This window comes from Ochotona princeps, chromosome 2 (assembly GCF_030435755.1).
Source record: "Ochotona princeps isolate mOchPri1 chromosome 2, mOchPri1.hap1, whole genome shotgun sequence".
Classification (NCBI taxonomy): domain Eukaryota; kingdom Metazoa; phylum Chordata; class Mammalia; order Lagomorpha; family Ochotonidae; genus Ochotona; species Ochotona princeps.
This window is the reverse complement of record NC_080833.1, coordinates 128237229-128252747: the sequence shown is the minus strand read 5'-3', so window position 1 is coordinate 128252747 and position 15519 is coordinate 128237229. Positions and strand designations below refer to the sequence as shown.

The 15519-nt window shown below is 58.8% G+C and overlaps 1 protein-coding gene across 1 annotated transcript in view; it reads left to right on the top strand.

Annotated features, from left to right (window-relative positions):
• Positions 1-10140, top strand: part of LOC131479621 (kinesin-like protein KIF17) — a 30390-nt gene extending 20250 nt beyond the window's left edge. The window contains 8 exon segments of the mRNA XM_058660975.1: positions 495-947; positions 2876-2982; positions 5943-6090; positions 7247-7657; positions 7660-7775; positions 8709-8783; positions 9915-10106; positions 10108-10140. Coding sequence (XP_058516958.1) covers positions 495-947; positions 2876-2982; positions 5943-6090; positions 7247-7657; positions 7660-7775; positions 8709-8783; positions 9915-10106; positions 10108-10140 — 1535 coding nt within the window.
• The last annotated feature ends 5379 nt before the right edge of the window (positions 10141-15519 follow it).

Sequence of the window (15519 nt, the reverse complement as noted above, 5' to 3'; positions counted from 1 at the left end):
GCCCTGGGCAGGTCCAGACCTGGGCTCGGGGCACCTGTGCTGAGAGGAAGAGAGTTGTCCCCCCCAAGTGTCACAGCTACTGAGGGACAGGGTCAGCATGGGACCCTTTAAGTCCACAGCCCCCAGGCTACCTGGTGCAGCCCACCACGGCTGCTGTGCTACCGCTCTGCACGCCAGGGCTGTTGCACCCTGTGAATGTGCTGCTGCCCTAGCTGCTCCAGTCCCAGCCGCTGACCCTCGGGGGGAGCTAGAGCTGCTCTCCTTGGCTTGGTGTGCAGAACTGAGGACCAGAGAGGTAGCCCTGTTCCCCGGGATTGGGCCACCTTGCGTCTGATCTTGACCCTAGTAGATCATGTGGATTTGACCTTGGTGAATCATGTGTCCTCTCTGGGCCCGGTGTCCTCCTTTGTCACTTGGGCACCATGGTGGCACCTCCCAGGGACTCCTCTCTTACTGCGTGATGACCCCACTGCACCTGGCCACTCTGTCTGCAGATGAGCGGGGCAAGGACCACCTCCGCGCTGGCAAGCTGAATCTGGTGGACTTGGTGGGCAGCAAGTGGCAGTCCAAGACGGGAGCCAGCGGGGAGCGGCTCAAGGAGGCCACCAAGATCAACCTGTTGCTGTCAGCGCTAGGCAACGTCATCTCGGCGCTGGTGGATGGACGCTGCAAGTGCATCCCGTACCGCGACTGGAAGCTCACCTGGCTGCTACAGGACTTGCTGGGCGGCAACACCAAGACGCTGATGGTGGCCTGCCTGTCGCCTGCTGACAACTACTACGACGAGTCCCTGAGCACGCTGCGCTATGCCAACCCGGCCAAGAACATCAAGAACAAGCCGCGCATCAACCAGGACCCCAAGGACACGCTCCTTCACAAGTACCAGGAGGAAATCAAGAAGCTCAAGGCCATCTTGGCCCAGCAGATGGGCCCTGGCGGCCAGACAGGTAGGCTTCCGGGTGGTGGCAGCCGGCAGAGGAGGCGGGAGCTTGCCCCTGATTTCCTGCCCCCACTTCTCCTGATTCCATGTGGTCACAGCTTTTTCCCTGTTTGGTTGTTTTGTTCATTTTATTTGAAAGAGAGATCTTCCATCCACTGGTTTACTCCCCAAGTGTCAGCAACAGCTGGGCTTGGGTCAGGCCAAAGACAGGAGCCCAGAACACAGTCTGGTTCTCCCTGCATAAGTACTTGAACCATCACGTGCTGTCTCCCGGGGCAAGCAATAGCAGGAAGCTGGCATTGGGAAGATAACCAGATCTGGACCCAGGCACTCCAATACTGATGCAGGCTTCCCAAACTCCCACTGTCTTACCTGCTGTCCCGGAGGCTCACTCCTGGGCACAGCTTGGCAAGAGTCAGATGCAGCCCTGGCTGGAACAGTCACGTGGAATGTGTCAGTGATCTAAGGAAGTGGCCCTGCTCTGGTATGTCCCACCAGCCACAGGCCCTGTCACCCGCTGCCGGCCCCACTGCACCTCCGTCATTCCCTCTGTGCTGGCTGTCCCCAGGGCAGTGTCGTGGTGCTGGGCTGCATGGCTGCTGGCTGGCTGGCTGACTCCCCCACGTCCCACCTTGCTCTGAGTAAGGAGGATGTTGCTGCCATGTGCACACCCAGGTGCGTGGGCTGCCATTGGGCAGAGGGATATCAGGCCATTGTGCTGAGCCGGGCCTGCCAAATGCACATGATCCACTAGGGTCAAGATCAGACGCAAGGTGGCCCAGTCCCGCGGAACAGAGCCCAGAGCACAGGGCCCAGAGCACTGCCAGATCTGCTTCTCTGTCTCGGGGAAGCGAGTGTACGAGAGCCGGGTCTGTCTGCCCATCTGTCAAGCCCCGTGCCATCTCCATCGGCTGGTCTGCTCACATGTCCTCCTGCCTGCCTTCTCATCCACGCCATGGTTTGTCCATTTCCTTCCTTCACCACACACCCACCTGCTCCTCATTTGTTCCACCCATGCAGTTACCAGACCCCACTGCCCTCCCAGCCCACCCTGCAGTCCATATATCCAGTCCAACCTCCTCACTCCAGTCCAACCTCCTCCCCCATTCATTCATTCACCTATTCCCAGTTCCTGAGCTAAATGTTTTAGCAGGCCCTAGGGCAGACCCCCGCAGTGGGCAGAAAGGGGTGGGTGGCCAGGTCTGTGCGGGGTGGGGTGTGGTTAGTCCCAGCTGGCTTCACGGAGGAGACAGTGACTAAGCCTGTGAGGACGTGGGGCTGCGAGTAGCGGATGTGCGTGCTTAGGGCTTCGAGGTTCCTCTGGGAAGACCCACAGGCTGCTAACGTCGGGCGGGGGAGAGGGACTGGCAGGGTGTGGAGAGGGGAGGGCCTTGAACCCTCCAGGAGGAATTCCACTCTGGCCACCTGCCTCCCTCTTCTTTCCTTTCTCCCCTTTGCCCAGCTCCCCCCACCCCCCAAGGGCAGTAAGTTGGAATGGTGAGAGGTCCCAGGAGTGGCTGGGGAGGCTGTGTCACTGGGTCCACGAACACTGAGGCCTTCCAGGGTCGCTGCTCCGCGGCTACAGCGAGCATGGCCATGAGGGCAGGTGGTGAATGAGATAGCCAACGCCAGCTCACCACCCCCCACCGGCCCCGCAGGCCCCTGGGGCCCCAGTCCCCCCTGTGAAGCAGTGAAAAGCACTGCCCCAGGATGGCCGAGGCTCATGCTGCCCCAGTGTCCTGTTGCTATCCGCACCTGCTGATGGCATTGCATGCCCATGGTTCTGGCACCTGTGGCTCTGGCACCCACCCTGTGTCCTGTCTGTGACGACCTCAGCCCTCATGGGCATATCCAAGCGAGCATGTTGTGATCCCTGCATGAGATCCTGCAAGCCGTGTGTGCCTCCCTCTCAGCTGCTCTCCCCTGTTCTCCCAGCCCTACTGTCTGGCCAGGAGCCCCAGAGTCGCGGCCAGGGTAAGGAGAAGCTGATCCCACCTGTGAGCCAGCATGACACTGAGGCTGAGAAACAGCTCATCCGGGAGGTGAGGCCCGAGCAGGCACAGTGGGGAGAGGGATGGGGATTGGGAGACGCTGCCTCCTCTCCATAGGTAGCGTTCCTCCTTCACTGCTGTCGCTATCCTCTACACCTGCAGGCCCACTGTGTGGATGAAGCTTCGAGATGCCATGACTTGTCCAAGCTCACGTGGCTAAGGAGGGCAGGTCCCAGGATTTGAACTTGGGGTCCTGAGTCCAGCCTGCAGGCCATGCCACTTCAGAGCCTGCATGGGAGAGAGCAGCAGGGTGCGAGGCTCCTCCAGGAGCCCTGGGGATGGAAGCAGAGAGGGCCTCCTGGCTGTGGCAGAGGCCTGTGCACAGGCTGGGAAGTCCAACAGAGCAGCCTCTGGCCAGTGGATGAGGGCAGACTTAGCCTCTGGGACCCAAGGGCCTCCCAGCCTCCCTGGGGAGCTGTGGGGCAGGGGTCACTGCCACAGCCTCTCGTCTCTGGCTTTCTGGACACCCCTCCCTTTCGAGGGCTGCCCCTGAGACCTTCATGTGGGGAACTGGGCACCACCCCTCCCCTGAGCACCCTGACTCTTGCAGGGACAGTTTGGCTCCTGCCACTCAACATGACCTCAGTTGGGGTCAGCCCTCAGACCCTGAAGTCTTTCAGGCTATAGGGGCCAGGGCCCCTGGCTGGGGGAAGCACAGTAGGTGACGCTTAGGGGAGCTCGAGGTTCTGGGAGGCTGGCTCCTGGGGAGGGCTCCCAAGGAGGAGGCATGATGAGTGGCAGAAGTCCACAGACAGGAGAGGCGGGGCATGGCAGCAGCAGCCACTGTGGGACCTTGCTCCTGGGTCCAGGACCTTGTTCAGCCTTTTCCATGTAGAGCCGCTGGCGCCATCTCGTGGTCAGCTTGGAGAACAGCGCTGCTGCCAGTCCACTGTATAGGAGAGAAGGGGCAGGAGGCCAGAGAGGGGAGGGCCTTGTGCCTTGGGCATGAACCAGGCCGCCTGCCATCCTCCAGCACAGCACTTTGATAGCAACAGCCTCCCGCGCCATTGCTGCCTCACCACCGGGATTCAGTTGACTGCCCCAGGGGTCTCTCCTGGGAGCCCTACTTGGAGGAGTTGGCGAGGGGACTTACTGGGGCTGGGCTTTCCTGTCCATTACAATGTAAGCAGGAGGCACAGTCCTAGGAGGCAAGGGTCCAGGGAGGAGGCGCAGGCCCAGGGAGGAGGCCTCTCGGCAGGGAGTGGTGCGGTCAGGAACGAGTCAGCTATGAGTTCATGTGAGGGGTGCCCTGACCTGTATGGACAGGATGGGGGCAGGGGCAATGAGAGTTGACCAGAATATTCCCATCTTGCTGTCTTGTTTTGTGGCCTGGCCCTGGCAGGCTCTGAGACCCTGGGCAGGCTGCTGGTGGGCATGGCGCCTCTGGGCCCTCACCTGTAGCACACACAGGTGCCTGGCAGCTGTCCCACAGCTGCATGGGGTGGCAATGCGACATGTGGGACATCTCTTTTTGGGATGTGCAGTGAGGACCAAGCAAGAGGAGAGGGAGGTGTGCTGCAGCCCCTTCATCCTTAGCGTGTTCTGAGCCTGCTTGGCATGAGGCCTGGAGGGGCGCACGGAGCCAGGAAGCTGACGTTTTGGTGCTGGAAGTGAGAAGTGGGCAGGTGGACGTGGTCTCAGGGAGAGAGGTTGAGGCGTGGGAGGCAGGTGGGAGAGCATCTTGCCTTTGAGGCAGGCTGGACGCCAGACGGCTCATCCAAGGGGAGCGTGCGGGCAGTGGAGCTGCAGGTGGAGATGAGGGGCTGTTATCTGTGCAGTAGCACACAGGAAATGTGAGGGAGTGAAGGTGCCAAGGCAGAGGAGGAGGGTGAGGGCTGGGGGTGGGTCCTGTGATGGGAGCCCTGCCTGCAATCTGGGGCCTATGGTTAAAGGTGAGGAGGGATAGTGGTGCTGCTGTGTGTGCATGAATACATGTGTATTCGTGAGTATATGTGCATGTATGTTTGCATGCTAGCACGTGTTAGCATGCATTGCACACTTACTAGCATATGCGCACCATGCATGCATACACACATTGCCATAAGCATCGTGTGCTGATTACGTGTGTATGCGCAGGTGTTGTTCTGTATGCATCTGTGTCCATGTGTGCACCTGCCAGTATGCATGTGCAAGTGTGCATTTCTGTGAGCACTGATACATAAGTGTGTGGTCTTGCATGAAGATGTGCTGACAGCCACATACAGCTCTGGGTCTTGCTAGGGTGCAGGTTGGGGTGGCTGAGCCTGGGTTACAAGGGCTCATGGATTGAGGGGTGCCAGATCTTGCTGGGACAAGCAGGAAGTGAGGGGAGAGGCTTGGTGAGCCACCTGGGCCTCTGTGATGTGGCAGGTGTGACCACGAGGCTCAGATATGCCCGGTTCTGGCGTCCACCTGTCTGTCCCCTCTTTCCCTCCTGAGAACACAGCCATGCAGCCCGTTTGCTGAGGCTGTCCCCTCGGGAGGTGTGTCAGAGCCCGTGTCTATGGCTCACCCCCATCCTGGGCTGGGCATAGGACTGCCCTTGCCTGGGTGCGGCCTGGGTGTTGCGTTGGGGAGCCATTGATGGGCCTTAGGTAGGGAAGTGGTGGGGAGGGGACACGGTCTGCTGGACATGCAGGGCGGCTGTGGGGAGAAGGGTCTGGCGCAACAGCAGGGGTGGAAGCGGGGCCCCCAAAGGACTCCCTGGGTGAGAGCTGGTGATGGCACAGTGGTGTGGAGGAAAGCAGATGAACAAGAGCTGGTTTTGTCACTGATGGGCTGGGGACTTTTGACCACAGCTTGCTCCTGTTGGTGTGGGAAGGCGCTCAGGGTGTGTTGGCGGGTGGGGAAGACGGTGAACCCGTCCCTGCACGGGGGGTTGTTCAGTGTTGGGTGGGGGATTGTAGCCTCCTGCTTGTGGCCGAGGGACAGGAGGGAGCACTGAGGGCTGCTCACAGGTCATCCACCCCCAGGAATACGAGCAGCGCCTGGCCCAGCTGAAGGCCGACTATGAGGCGGAGCAGGAGTCCCGGGCCCGGCTAGAGGAGGACATCACGGCCATGCGCAACTTGTATGACATGAAGCTGTCCACGCTGGAGGAGAACCTGCGCAAGGAGACAGGTGGGTGCCTGGGGCCGGGCGGGAGCTGACTGCACAGAGCCCTCCCTGGCCCAGGCCTCATTCCGCTGAAGTCTTGTGGCAGCCTACCAGGTGGGTGCCATGGTGACCATGGCACAGACAGGGTGAGGGGCTCATGCAGGTCACACGGCGCCCTGGCCACCTGTTCCAGCGCCACAGTCTCACCCACAGTGCTGGTCCATGGTGGCCTGGCTCCCACTGGGCCTTGCTCGAGGCTGAAATCAGGGTACAAAGTGTCACCTCCTTTCAGAGGCCATTCCCAACCCGGGGTTTGCAATGTCTCCTCTTGCTGCTTTGTTGTGACTTGAGAGGCAGGCAGACAGATGGAATTCTCATCCTTGGGTTCTCTCCCCAAGTGCTTGCAATGACTGGCCCCTGTGTGGGTAGCAGGGGCTCAGTTACTCAAGCTACCAACTATGCCCTCCCCACCGCCAAGGTTTGCACTGGCAGGAAATGAGTCAGGAGCCGGTCCCGGGACTCGAACCCAGATATCTTAACTAATAGACCAAATTCCCACCCCTCCACTCCTGTCTGTTATCAAAGCAACCACATCCCATAATAAGGCTGTCAGCCCTGGTGAGAACTTGCACCTGGGTCCTCACACATCTGGTTAGTGCACCTATGCCGCTAGGACACTGTCCGCCGGCTCTTGCCCACCTGCGTTGAGCCTGGGGTGGTGGTGGTGACCCAGCCGCTCATGCTATGCCACCCTCTGCTGGCACTGCTCAGTGCCTGGCACTGTGGGTGCTTTATATGCACCCCTGCCCAGGGAGGTCAGACTCTGGGGTAGGGAGGAAAGGTCTCGGCGTGCAACCTGTTGACCAGGAGCTTCCAGCCTGGGAGGTGCTTGGACCCACGGGAGCCTGTAAGGTGGAAGAGTGGTCCCTAGTCAAGGCGGCGGGAAGCCAACTCTTGGTGGCTGGGGAAGCCCTGGGCATGGAGGAACCTTGGGGCTGGTGGAAGGAAGGCTTCCTGGTGGAGGTGGCAGGTGACAGGCTGAGCTGGGATCGGGGAAGGGGCAATGGGGCAGGTGAGCAGGCCAGTCTTCTGGCCTGAGTGGCCTCTTGGGGGCAGTGGGCATGGGTCCCCTTTTAGCTGTCGCCTTCCTTTGGCCTGACGGGGACTCTCGGTTGCGCAGAGGCCATGCTGAAGGCAGAAGTCCTCCACAAGGCTGAGGTCATGTCCAGGGACAAGTTTGCCAGCCGGGCAGACTTCACTCCCGCCTTCCAGTATGAGCTGGTGGGCAGGCCCGAGGTGTTTTCCATGCCCTGTGAGCCGCCCGCGGATGCCCACGCCACGGTGGAAGGCTCCGCCTCCTTCGAGGAGCTGCCCAAGAAGGCGGAGGCCTCCAGGTCCGAGATGTCCTTCTGGTCCAACTAGTCGTCCACGTTTGAGGAAGAGGTCCTTCCTGGGCCCGTGGAGCCTGTGCACGGGGCGGAGTTCCCACCCGAGATGGAGCCGGGGAGCGAGTACTTCTCCCCCCAAAGACTAGGGGCTGAGGCAGTGCTCTGGTCGGAGGACGCTGGCTTCCAGGAGGAGCTGCCTCTCCGTCCCTGCAGATGCTGCCTGACCCCTTTGCCGAGGCGGAAGCCAAGCTGGCCCGGCTCTCCTTGTTCACGGCCAGGACGGATGAGCCCCGGAGCACAGGGGCCCAGGTCCTGTCGCAGGTAGTGGCTGTTGGGCACCTGCTGAGTGGGCAGGCTTGCTGGGGCAGCGGGGGCAGAGGCTGCCGTGCGCATGCGCAGAACTCGTGGCCTCTGCTGTCCAGCTGCACTGCCCCCATGGATGCTGTGGCTTTGGCATTGCTTTCCGCCTCAGGGGCCCTAGCTTGGGCATGGTGGGGGTTGGGGGGAGCTGTTTCCTCTGCTGCTGTGTCAGTCAGCAGGGCAGGTGGGTGGAGACACCCTATCTGCCCGGAGGAGGGGCCTGCGTCCCCTCAGCCATCCTGCACCTCTGGACTGGAGAGAACGAGGAGAGAGGCAGTGAGCTAGGTGGGCTCTGTGGGATCCAGTCCTTGCCAGGGACCCCGGCTCTGACCCGCTGCTCCCCCAGCCTGTCCTCGTCCAAGGGCCTCTCCCTTGGCCACCTTCTTTCTTTTTTGTCCTCTGCTGCCTTTGCTTCCCTGGGTTCTTGTGTGTGCACTTCTGCTCATGCATGTGCACGTGTGTGTGTGTGTGTGTGTGCACGTGTGTGTGTGTGAGTGTGTGTGTGAGTGTGAGAGTGTGTGTGCGAGTGTGTGTGCGTGTGAGTGTGTGTGTGTGAGAGTGTGTGCGTGTGAGTGTGTGTGAGTGTGTGCGAGTGTGTGTGAGTGTGTGTGTGTGTGTGTGCGTGTGTGTGTGTGAATGCAGGAGCAGTGGCTTTTGTATCATACCTGTGTGGATTCTGTCCCGCTCTGGCACTCACCTAGCTGTATGGCCTTGGACATGGCCCCCTGGGTTTCCCTCTCCCGCTCTCCCGCTGCAGCTGTTGCTTCTCCTCTGGATGGTGGCAGGTGCCAGGAGGCTGAGCAGCCTTGGGGAGCTGAGGCACGGGCAGGGCAGGGGATGGAGGCCGATTCTGACCCAGGCCACCCCTCCCCACCCCTTCCCACCCTCCCCCAGCTCCCCTCTCCAACAGAAGTGCCTGAGCCCAGTGACACCAGCTCCGAGCTGGCCAAGGACCCCCCGCCCAGGATGGTGAGTACCCCCAGGGCTAACCTCTAGGTAGGTGGCTCCGTGGGCAGCGACCTGGGCTTTCTCATCCTGGAGCGAGCCCAGACCCCCAGTCTGCCTGCACAGCCGCACAGTGCACATCCGGGCATCTGTCGCTCCTCTGAGGGCTGACATGGCCTAAGCCCCGCTGTGCCCGAGTCCCAGTTGGAGCAATGTGGCCATGGGGCCCACGCTTCCGCTTCTGCTGGAGACAGCACAGCAGGCCACAGGGAGGGCAAGGAAAGCGGCGATGGTCTCGTTTCTGGAGAAAGAAGTCTGCCAGCCTCTGGACTGCACTAGTGTGTAGTTGGCACTCGGCGTCTTCTGAGGGTAGATGGGATGTCCTGGCTAGGAAATGACACTCAGGGGGACCCAGGCAGCAAGCAAGGAGAGACAGCAAGTACCAAGGTCCTGTGGCCTGCAGGATCTTGATTTTCTCATTGAGAATACCCACAGTCAGGGTGGCAGTGTGCAGGGCTGCCTGGGGGTGGGTGGCAGTGGGAAGCCGGAGGGGGGAGCTGGTGTGGCAGCCAGGGATGAAGCTGGATTTTCCTACAGGTGCAGAGGGAAGTGGCAGATGTTCTGTTTTTAAGGGGGTGTGATTTTTTGTTAAGATTTATTTATTTTTATTGGAAAGTCAGATAGAGAGGAGGGGAGATAGAGAGGAAGAACTTCCCTCCAATGATTCACTCCCCAAACGGCTATAACGGTTGGGGCTGAGCCAGTCTGAAGCCAGGAACCTCTTCCGGATCTCCCACGCTGGTGCAGGGTCCCAGGGCTTTGGGCCATCCTGCTCTCCCAGGCTGCAAGTAGGGAGCTGGATGGGAAACAGGGTAGCCAGGATTAGAACCAGCACCCGTATGGGATTCTGGCGCATGCAAGGCAAGGACTTTAGCCACTAGGCTACCGCGCCGGGCTCAAGGGGGTGTAATTTTAAGAAGAGTGTCCTGCATGGGAGGTGAGAGATGAAGCTGGGAGGTTTGGAGAGACAGCTGAAGACACTGCTGCCTGGATACGTGTGTGCATCTTCTGATCAGGCCTCAAGAAGGACCTCGTCTCCTGGGCGTGAGTTTGTCCCCGAGTGGCCTCTCCTCCATCTCACTTCTTTGTGCTCAGGAGGCTGAGCTGGCCCTGTCCATGGCCAAGGACGTGGAAGAGGTGATGTCCATGGCAGGCCCTGGAGCGTGGCTGGAGGCTGAGTCGCAGGTGGCAGTGACGGTTCCAGCGCGACCCCTGCTGGCCACAGCAGGCACGACAAGGGAGAGTGTGGACGGTTTGGCAGTGCTCAGGCAGGACCTGCTGCCTGCTAGTTGTGGATCAGCAGCAGGTGCTCGCCAGGTAAGCATGGTGCTCTGCTCCAGCCTGGTGTGGCCCGTGGCCAGGTAGGGAGGAGCCATCCCAGGCCCAAACCCTTACACTCACCCTTCCTCCTCCCATGGCTCTGGTCGCCTGGGGTCTCTCCCCAGGGCATTGGGGGCTGGGAGTGGCTGGAGTTGCCCCCAGAACCTGGGCTGCCTCAGGCTCCAGTCAGGCACCTGCTGGGGAAGAAGAGAACAGGCCAGTGCCCACCTGTTCCTGGTACAGCTCCTGGGTACAGTCAAACCCTGCTGAGCTGTTCCTGTGGGAGGACTCGCCCACCCTGAGACAGGCCACCCCCCTGGGGACTGCCAGGGGAGCTGGGCTTGCCCCTCGCCCCGTGGCTGCGCATAGGCCTAGCTGTCACTTCTCTAAGTGATGGTTTTGCTCACCTGGGGCGCCTCGGCCATTCACACATGAGCTGAGCGACTAAGTGCTGAAGCCTGTGTGTATGGGTGGAGCAGGGGCCACCTGGGCCTTCAGGAGGCGCCAGGCTGGGACATTTGTGAATGGGCCACTCGGAAGGGTCCCGCCGTCTGCTGCCTGGGTTCTGCTGGCCTCTCCTGCCACCAGCTCTGCCATCGTGCGTTGACTCTGGGCCTTAGTGGGTCTCTGTCCCCTGGATGACATGAGCAGCTGCAGCTGGGGAAGGTCGTAGCAGGTGTTCCATGTGGCTATAGCTGCTGAGGCGGCAGTCCAGGGACAGGCTCCCAGGGTGCACAGTACGGCTATTTAAAGACCAGGAAGGGCTTCCTGGAAGTGGGGTCTTGAGTGAGGTTTGCAGAACATGGCTGAGTGAGGAAGTGCGAGACCAAGGGCCTGGAGCAGTGAGCGGAAGCTGCCGTGCACAAGAGGTGGTGAGGGGTGGTCTGGGAGGGATAAAGGAGGCGTTAGGGGCCCTGTGTAGCCCCTCAGCACTCGGCCTCATCCCTCCAGGGGCCACTGGAGGAGGGACTGAATGTGGCTTCTGCCCTGGCTGCTGTCCACTTCCACAGCCATCTTTGAAGTTACTTAAAGCTTGTCCCTTGGAAGACAAAACTAAACAATGTGGCACATTTGGGATGCAAAGACATTTAAGATGGATTTTCCCTGCTCCTGGTTGATTCCATTTTGCATTTTGCACAGTCTGGCTCTTAGTCTCCTCATGGCAGTGTGGTCTCCAGAGGCAGCCGTGAGCTCCCAGTGGCAGGGCCCTCAGGCCTGGGAGTGGTGGGGTCAGGGCTCCAGGGGTCAGCCGCGAGCCATGGGGGACAGAGATTGTGGAGCCATTGCTGACCATTATGGTGCCTCTGTTGCTAGCAGGGCTGAGCTGTTGCTGACAATGTCCCCTGCATCTCCCATGGCTGGCCATCCTGGCAGTGAGCACTTCAGAAACTGCAAGCTCAAGGCCTCTTCTGCCCACATGTGCTGTACCTGTCCTTGTGCGCAGCACCTGGCCAGTGTCACCCTGCTTACAGATTGAGGACTGGCACTGGGCAGTCAGAGCTGTTCATACCTGAGCCCGTACTCAGTGTCCAGGGCCAACACTTGGCTCCTGCTCTACATAGTCAACCCAGGCTGGTTTGAGGTCCAGGCAAGCAGTGCTTAGCTGGCTGCTCTCTCCCCTCTATCCCAGCAGGAATCCCTCTGCCTAACACCTAAAGCACCAGGGAGGAGGGGAAGAGAGTGCTAGAGTTTGCAGTGCTGGTGGGGTCAGTTATAGGACAGGAGGTGGAACCCTGCAGTTCGCCATATCTGATCATTGCAACAATGGTCAGGTATAGGGTGAGAAGACCTCGGTTGGAGCAAAGGCATGTGTGGGCTCCCTCTGCTACCATATACTCAAGTAAAGATGCTTTCACAGCTGTTATGGTATCAAACTGTAGAGGAAGATGTGACACGGGCAGGCCTAATGGGACATGGGACCTTTCCAGCAGGTGACAGGAGGCATTGGCACTCCTGCTTCCATGGCACCCCAGCCTCAGCTCTTCCCTCTTCATCTGGCCCTGTAGAAGCCACAGGAGGGCCAATCCCTGGTGGCATTTCATAAAGGTGGCACATGGAACACTGACCCTCATGCCACATGAGACACTACTTGTGAGTGGCTAGCAGCATTCTGTGATGTCACAGTCACTGAGAGGTGCACCCTCTGGGTGGTTAGGCCAAAGAGGCCAGTAGCCTGCTGACTGCCGTCCTATTCAGGTATCGGTGGTTGAAGCAGGAGACATATTTGGAGTACCGGATGGATTCTCATTTGAGGTGAGTGGGACTTACTCTCTGCCTATGCTGTGGTATGGGGACAGTCACTCCCAGGTGGGTGTTTGGTCTCCCAATCCTGTGTCCATGGGTGACACCACTGACCCCTTGGTGCCCCTATGAGCAGGGTGGGTATATAGCCACCTCAGTCCTGCACTGTGTTATGCACTGACTGTGAACGCGTGTCTGCATGTGGGTCTGTGTGGGACCACAATGACCTATTCTGCTCCACTCTTGTCATCAGCTGGGGGTACAGGTGGAGGACAGTGGGTCTGGCTTTGAGATCCCCAGAGATGCAGGAACCCTGAGAGGGACAGGGTGACTCCTGGGTGTGAATGCCCAGCTAGAAGAGTAGTCTGATTCCTAGGAGGCCAGACAGAGGCTGTCCCTGCACCACCACCCCTCTGCCCTGTCCTCTGGGAACCAACCATCAGGTGCCTGTCTGCCTGGCTGCTGGGGGTCCTTGCCTTTGACCATGGGAACAAATTCTGTGGCATGGATATCTGTAGATTCACCTGTGTTGGGTCACGTTTGTGTATCTTACAGATGTGACTGGGCCATCCTGAAGACCCTGAGGGACAAGGAACATGCTCAGGTCATCTGTCTGTATAGAAAGGTACAGGCCAGGTGGCTGGAGGATGGGGGTGGGTCCCTTGCCTCATTGGCTATGCATATAATCACCGATCCTGGCATCCATGGGGACAGAAAAAGGAGAAGGATGGCTCAACTGTCCTTGACTTTGAACACCCTTGGCTTCTGACCTGGAACCCTCTGTTGACCGCAGGGACCCTGCTGAAGGCCCCTTTTTATGTTGGAGATGAAAACTACTACAGTGAAAACCTTGTGCCGGCAGGTTTGGCTTCCTGTGGTGAGTTGTTAGCACCCCAGCTCATCTCTGGACATGGGTGGGTTTCAGCAACTCCAACAGCTGACATTGTATTATAGGGGGTTAAGTCACCACTACAATGCCAGCATCCCACATGGACACCACTTTGTGTCTTAGCTGTTCTACTTCTACTTCTACTTCTACTTCTACTTCTACTTCTGCTTCTGCTTCTGCTTCTACTTCTACTTCTACTTCTACTTCTGCTTCTACTTCTACTTTCTGCTGGCCTAGGAAAGCAGAGGAAGATGGCCAAGTACTTAGGACCCTGCACATATGTGGAGATCCAGATGCAGTTCCTGGCTCCTGGCTGTGTCTTGGCTCAGCCCCAGCTGTTCTGTTAGCTGGAGAGTGAGCCAACAGAAGGAAGATCTCTCTCTCTCAATATCTGTCTCACTAAAGCGAGAACCAGCCCTTGGCCATGGGCCCATCCTATGATAAGCAGAGCTGGACAGCATGTTGGTGCAGGAGGTGGGAGGTGAGAGCCACAAGGTCCTGTGCCAGCAGTGATTATAGGTACCTGTGGAGCTATGAACTCACTCACCTGTCCCATAGCTGACTCCAGGTCTGGGGTCTCATATCTCTGGGCCGTTTTAATCATGGTTGTGATTGTCTGGGCTGTTGTGACTATCTTGACTGTAGCTCAGAGGTCTCTGCCTTGAGGACAGGGTGTGCTACAGTCAAAGTCCAGGCCACCTGTACTCCCCTGACACAACATCTGGGCCCAGGTCTGCAGCATCTTGGGCTCCTTCCATGTGTCTGCACAGGGCTCCTGACCTGCATCTAATGGCCACTCTCAGTGCCAACCCCAGGGCTTATGCCATCCTCTCTCCTTTTTCAGCAACAACGCACAGAGTCTAGCAGACTTGGAAAGTGGGTGAAGTTGTTAAAAAATTATAGTAAATATTGTGGAAATGAGAAGATATTGTGGAGGAAGCACCCCTGGGGACCACATTGAGCAGAGCAGGGATGGGTGGTCCGCTTGGCTGGGCTGGACACTGCCTGCCTTTCACATACCTGGGGAAAATCAACCTCTTCCCCAAACATGGGTCATCTGCTCCACTTGTCCTTACACATAGATTGCTGTCTGGCTAAACAACCCAGTGTCACTGCTGGGGAAAATTTCTGATGTGGGTTCTACGTGCTTCCTCATGCTCTGTAGGGAGCAGAGAGTAGGTAGCAAGCCTGTACCCTCAGCCCCTCCCCTCTTCTCCCTGTGGGTCATGAAGCTCAGGCAGCTTCTCCCTCTGCTGACATAACATAGAGTCCTGACAACCCACTCTGTGCTCCCTCCCTAGAGTGGCCATGGTACCTCTCACTTGAGCCTCCTCTCTCCTGTAGTTCCACCAAAGAATTTTCAAAGACATCCCCAGTGAGGTGCGGGGAAAAGTTTGGATGATCATGCTGGATGTCAACGCAAATAAGGCCCAGAATCCAGGGAAGTACATGGTATGGCTGCAACCTCATCCTGCAAGCAACCTGCACTGCTCAGACCTTATCGGGAGAGTAGGTGGGCAGTCCAGTATTAGGATCCAGGGCCACCTCATCATCTGGACTTGATCATTCTGTATCCTGTTTCCAGGACCTCCAGCCCCAACAAGCCTGGACAGGCCGGGCTGTCCTCCCAAAATCACACTGGCTCACAGATACTCCAGCTTATCAATATCGTCATATTCCAGGAGGCTCCTATTCTGGGGAGCCATCTTCAGCCCTGGGTCTGAGGCTGGGATCACCTTCATGGGCCCTGAGCCCAGGGGTTCCATGAAAGGTAAGGAACAGGCTCTAAAGTCCTCCTGGCCGCCCAGCTCTGGAGGCGGGCAGTCTGTGCTTTGGACGGGCATCCAGAGATTGGGCAGACTCCACCACTGGAACTGCCTCCCCTTGTCCCACATGCTCCATGGGGTCTTGGCAGGGTTGGCCACATATGGAGCCCCTGAAACATGCACTAGGGCCCCTTGGCCCAGGGACTCTGAGCTGTCTTGTTTGGCAGAAATTTCCTCCTCTTCATCTATCCCCCAGACCAGGCAGAAGGTGTCCAGTTCCACTGGGGCAGTCTCAATGGGTGAAGCCGAAGGCTCAGGTTGTTTGCACAGCAGCGCTGGGGCTTGAGCTGCCTCCCGTCCTGCGGTGTGGTGGGGACAGGAGTAGGCTCTTAAAAGTCAGGAAACAGACCTGGCCCACGTTGCAGGACTCGCCAGGCACTGCTGAAAGGAAAACAGACAAGGTTTTCTTCTCCACAGGCACCCT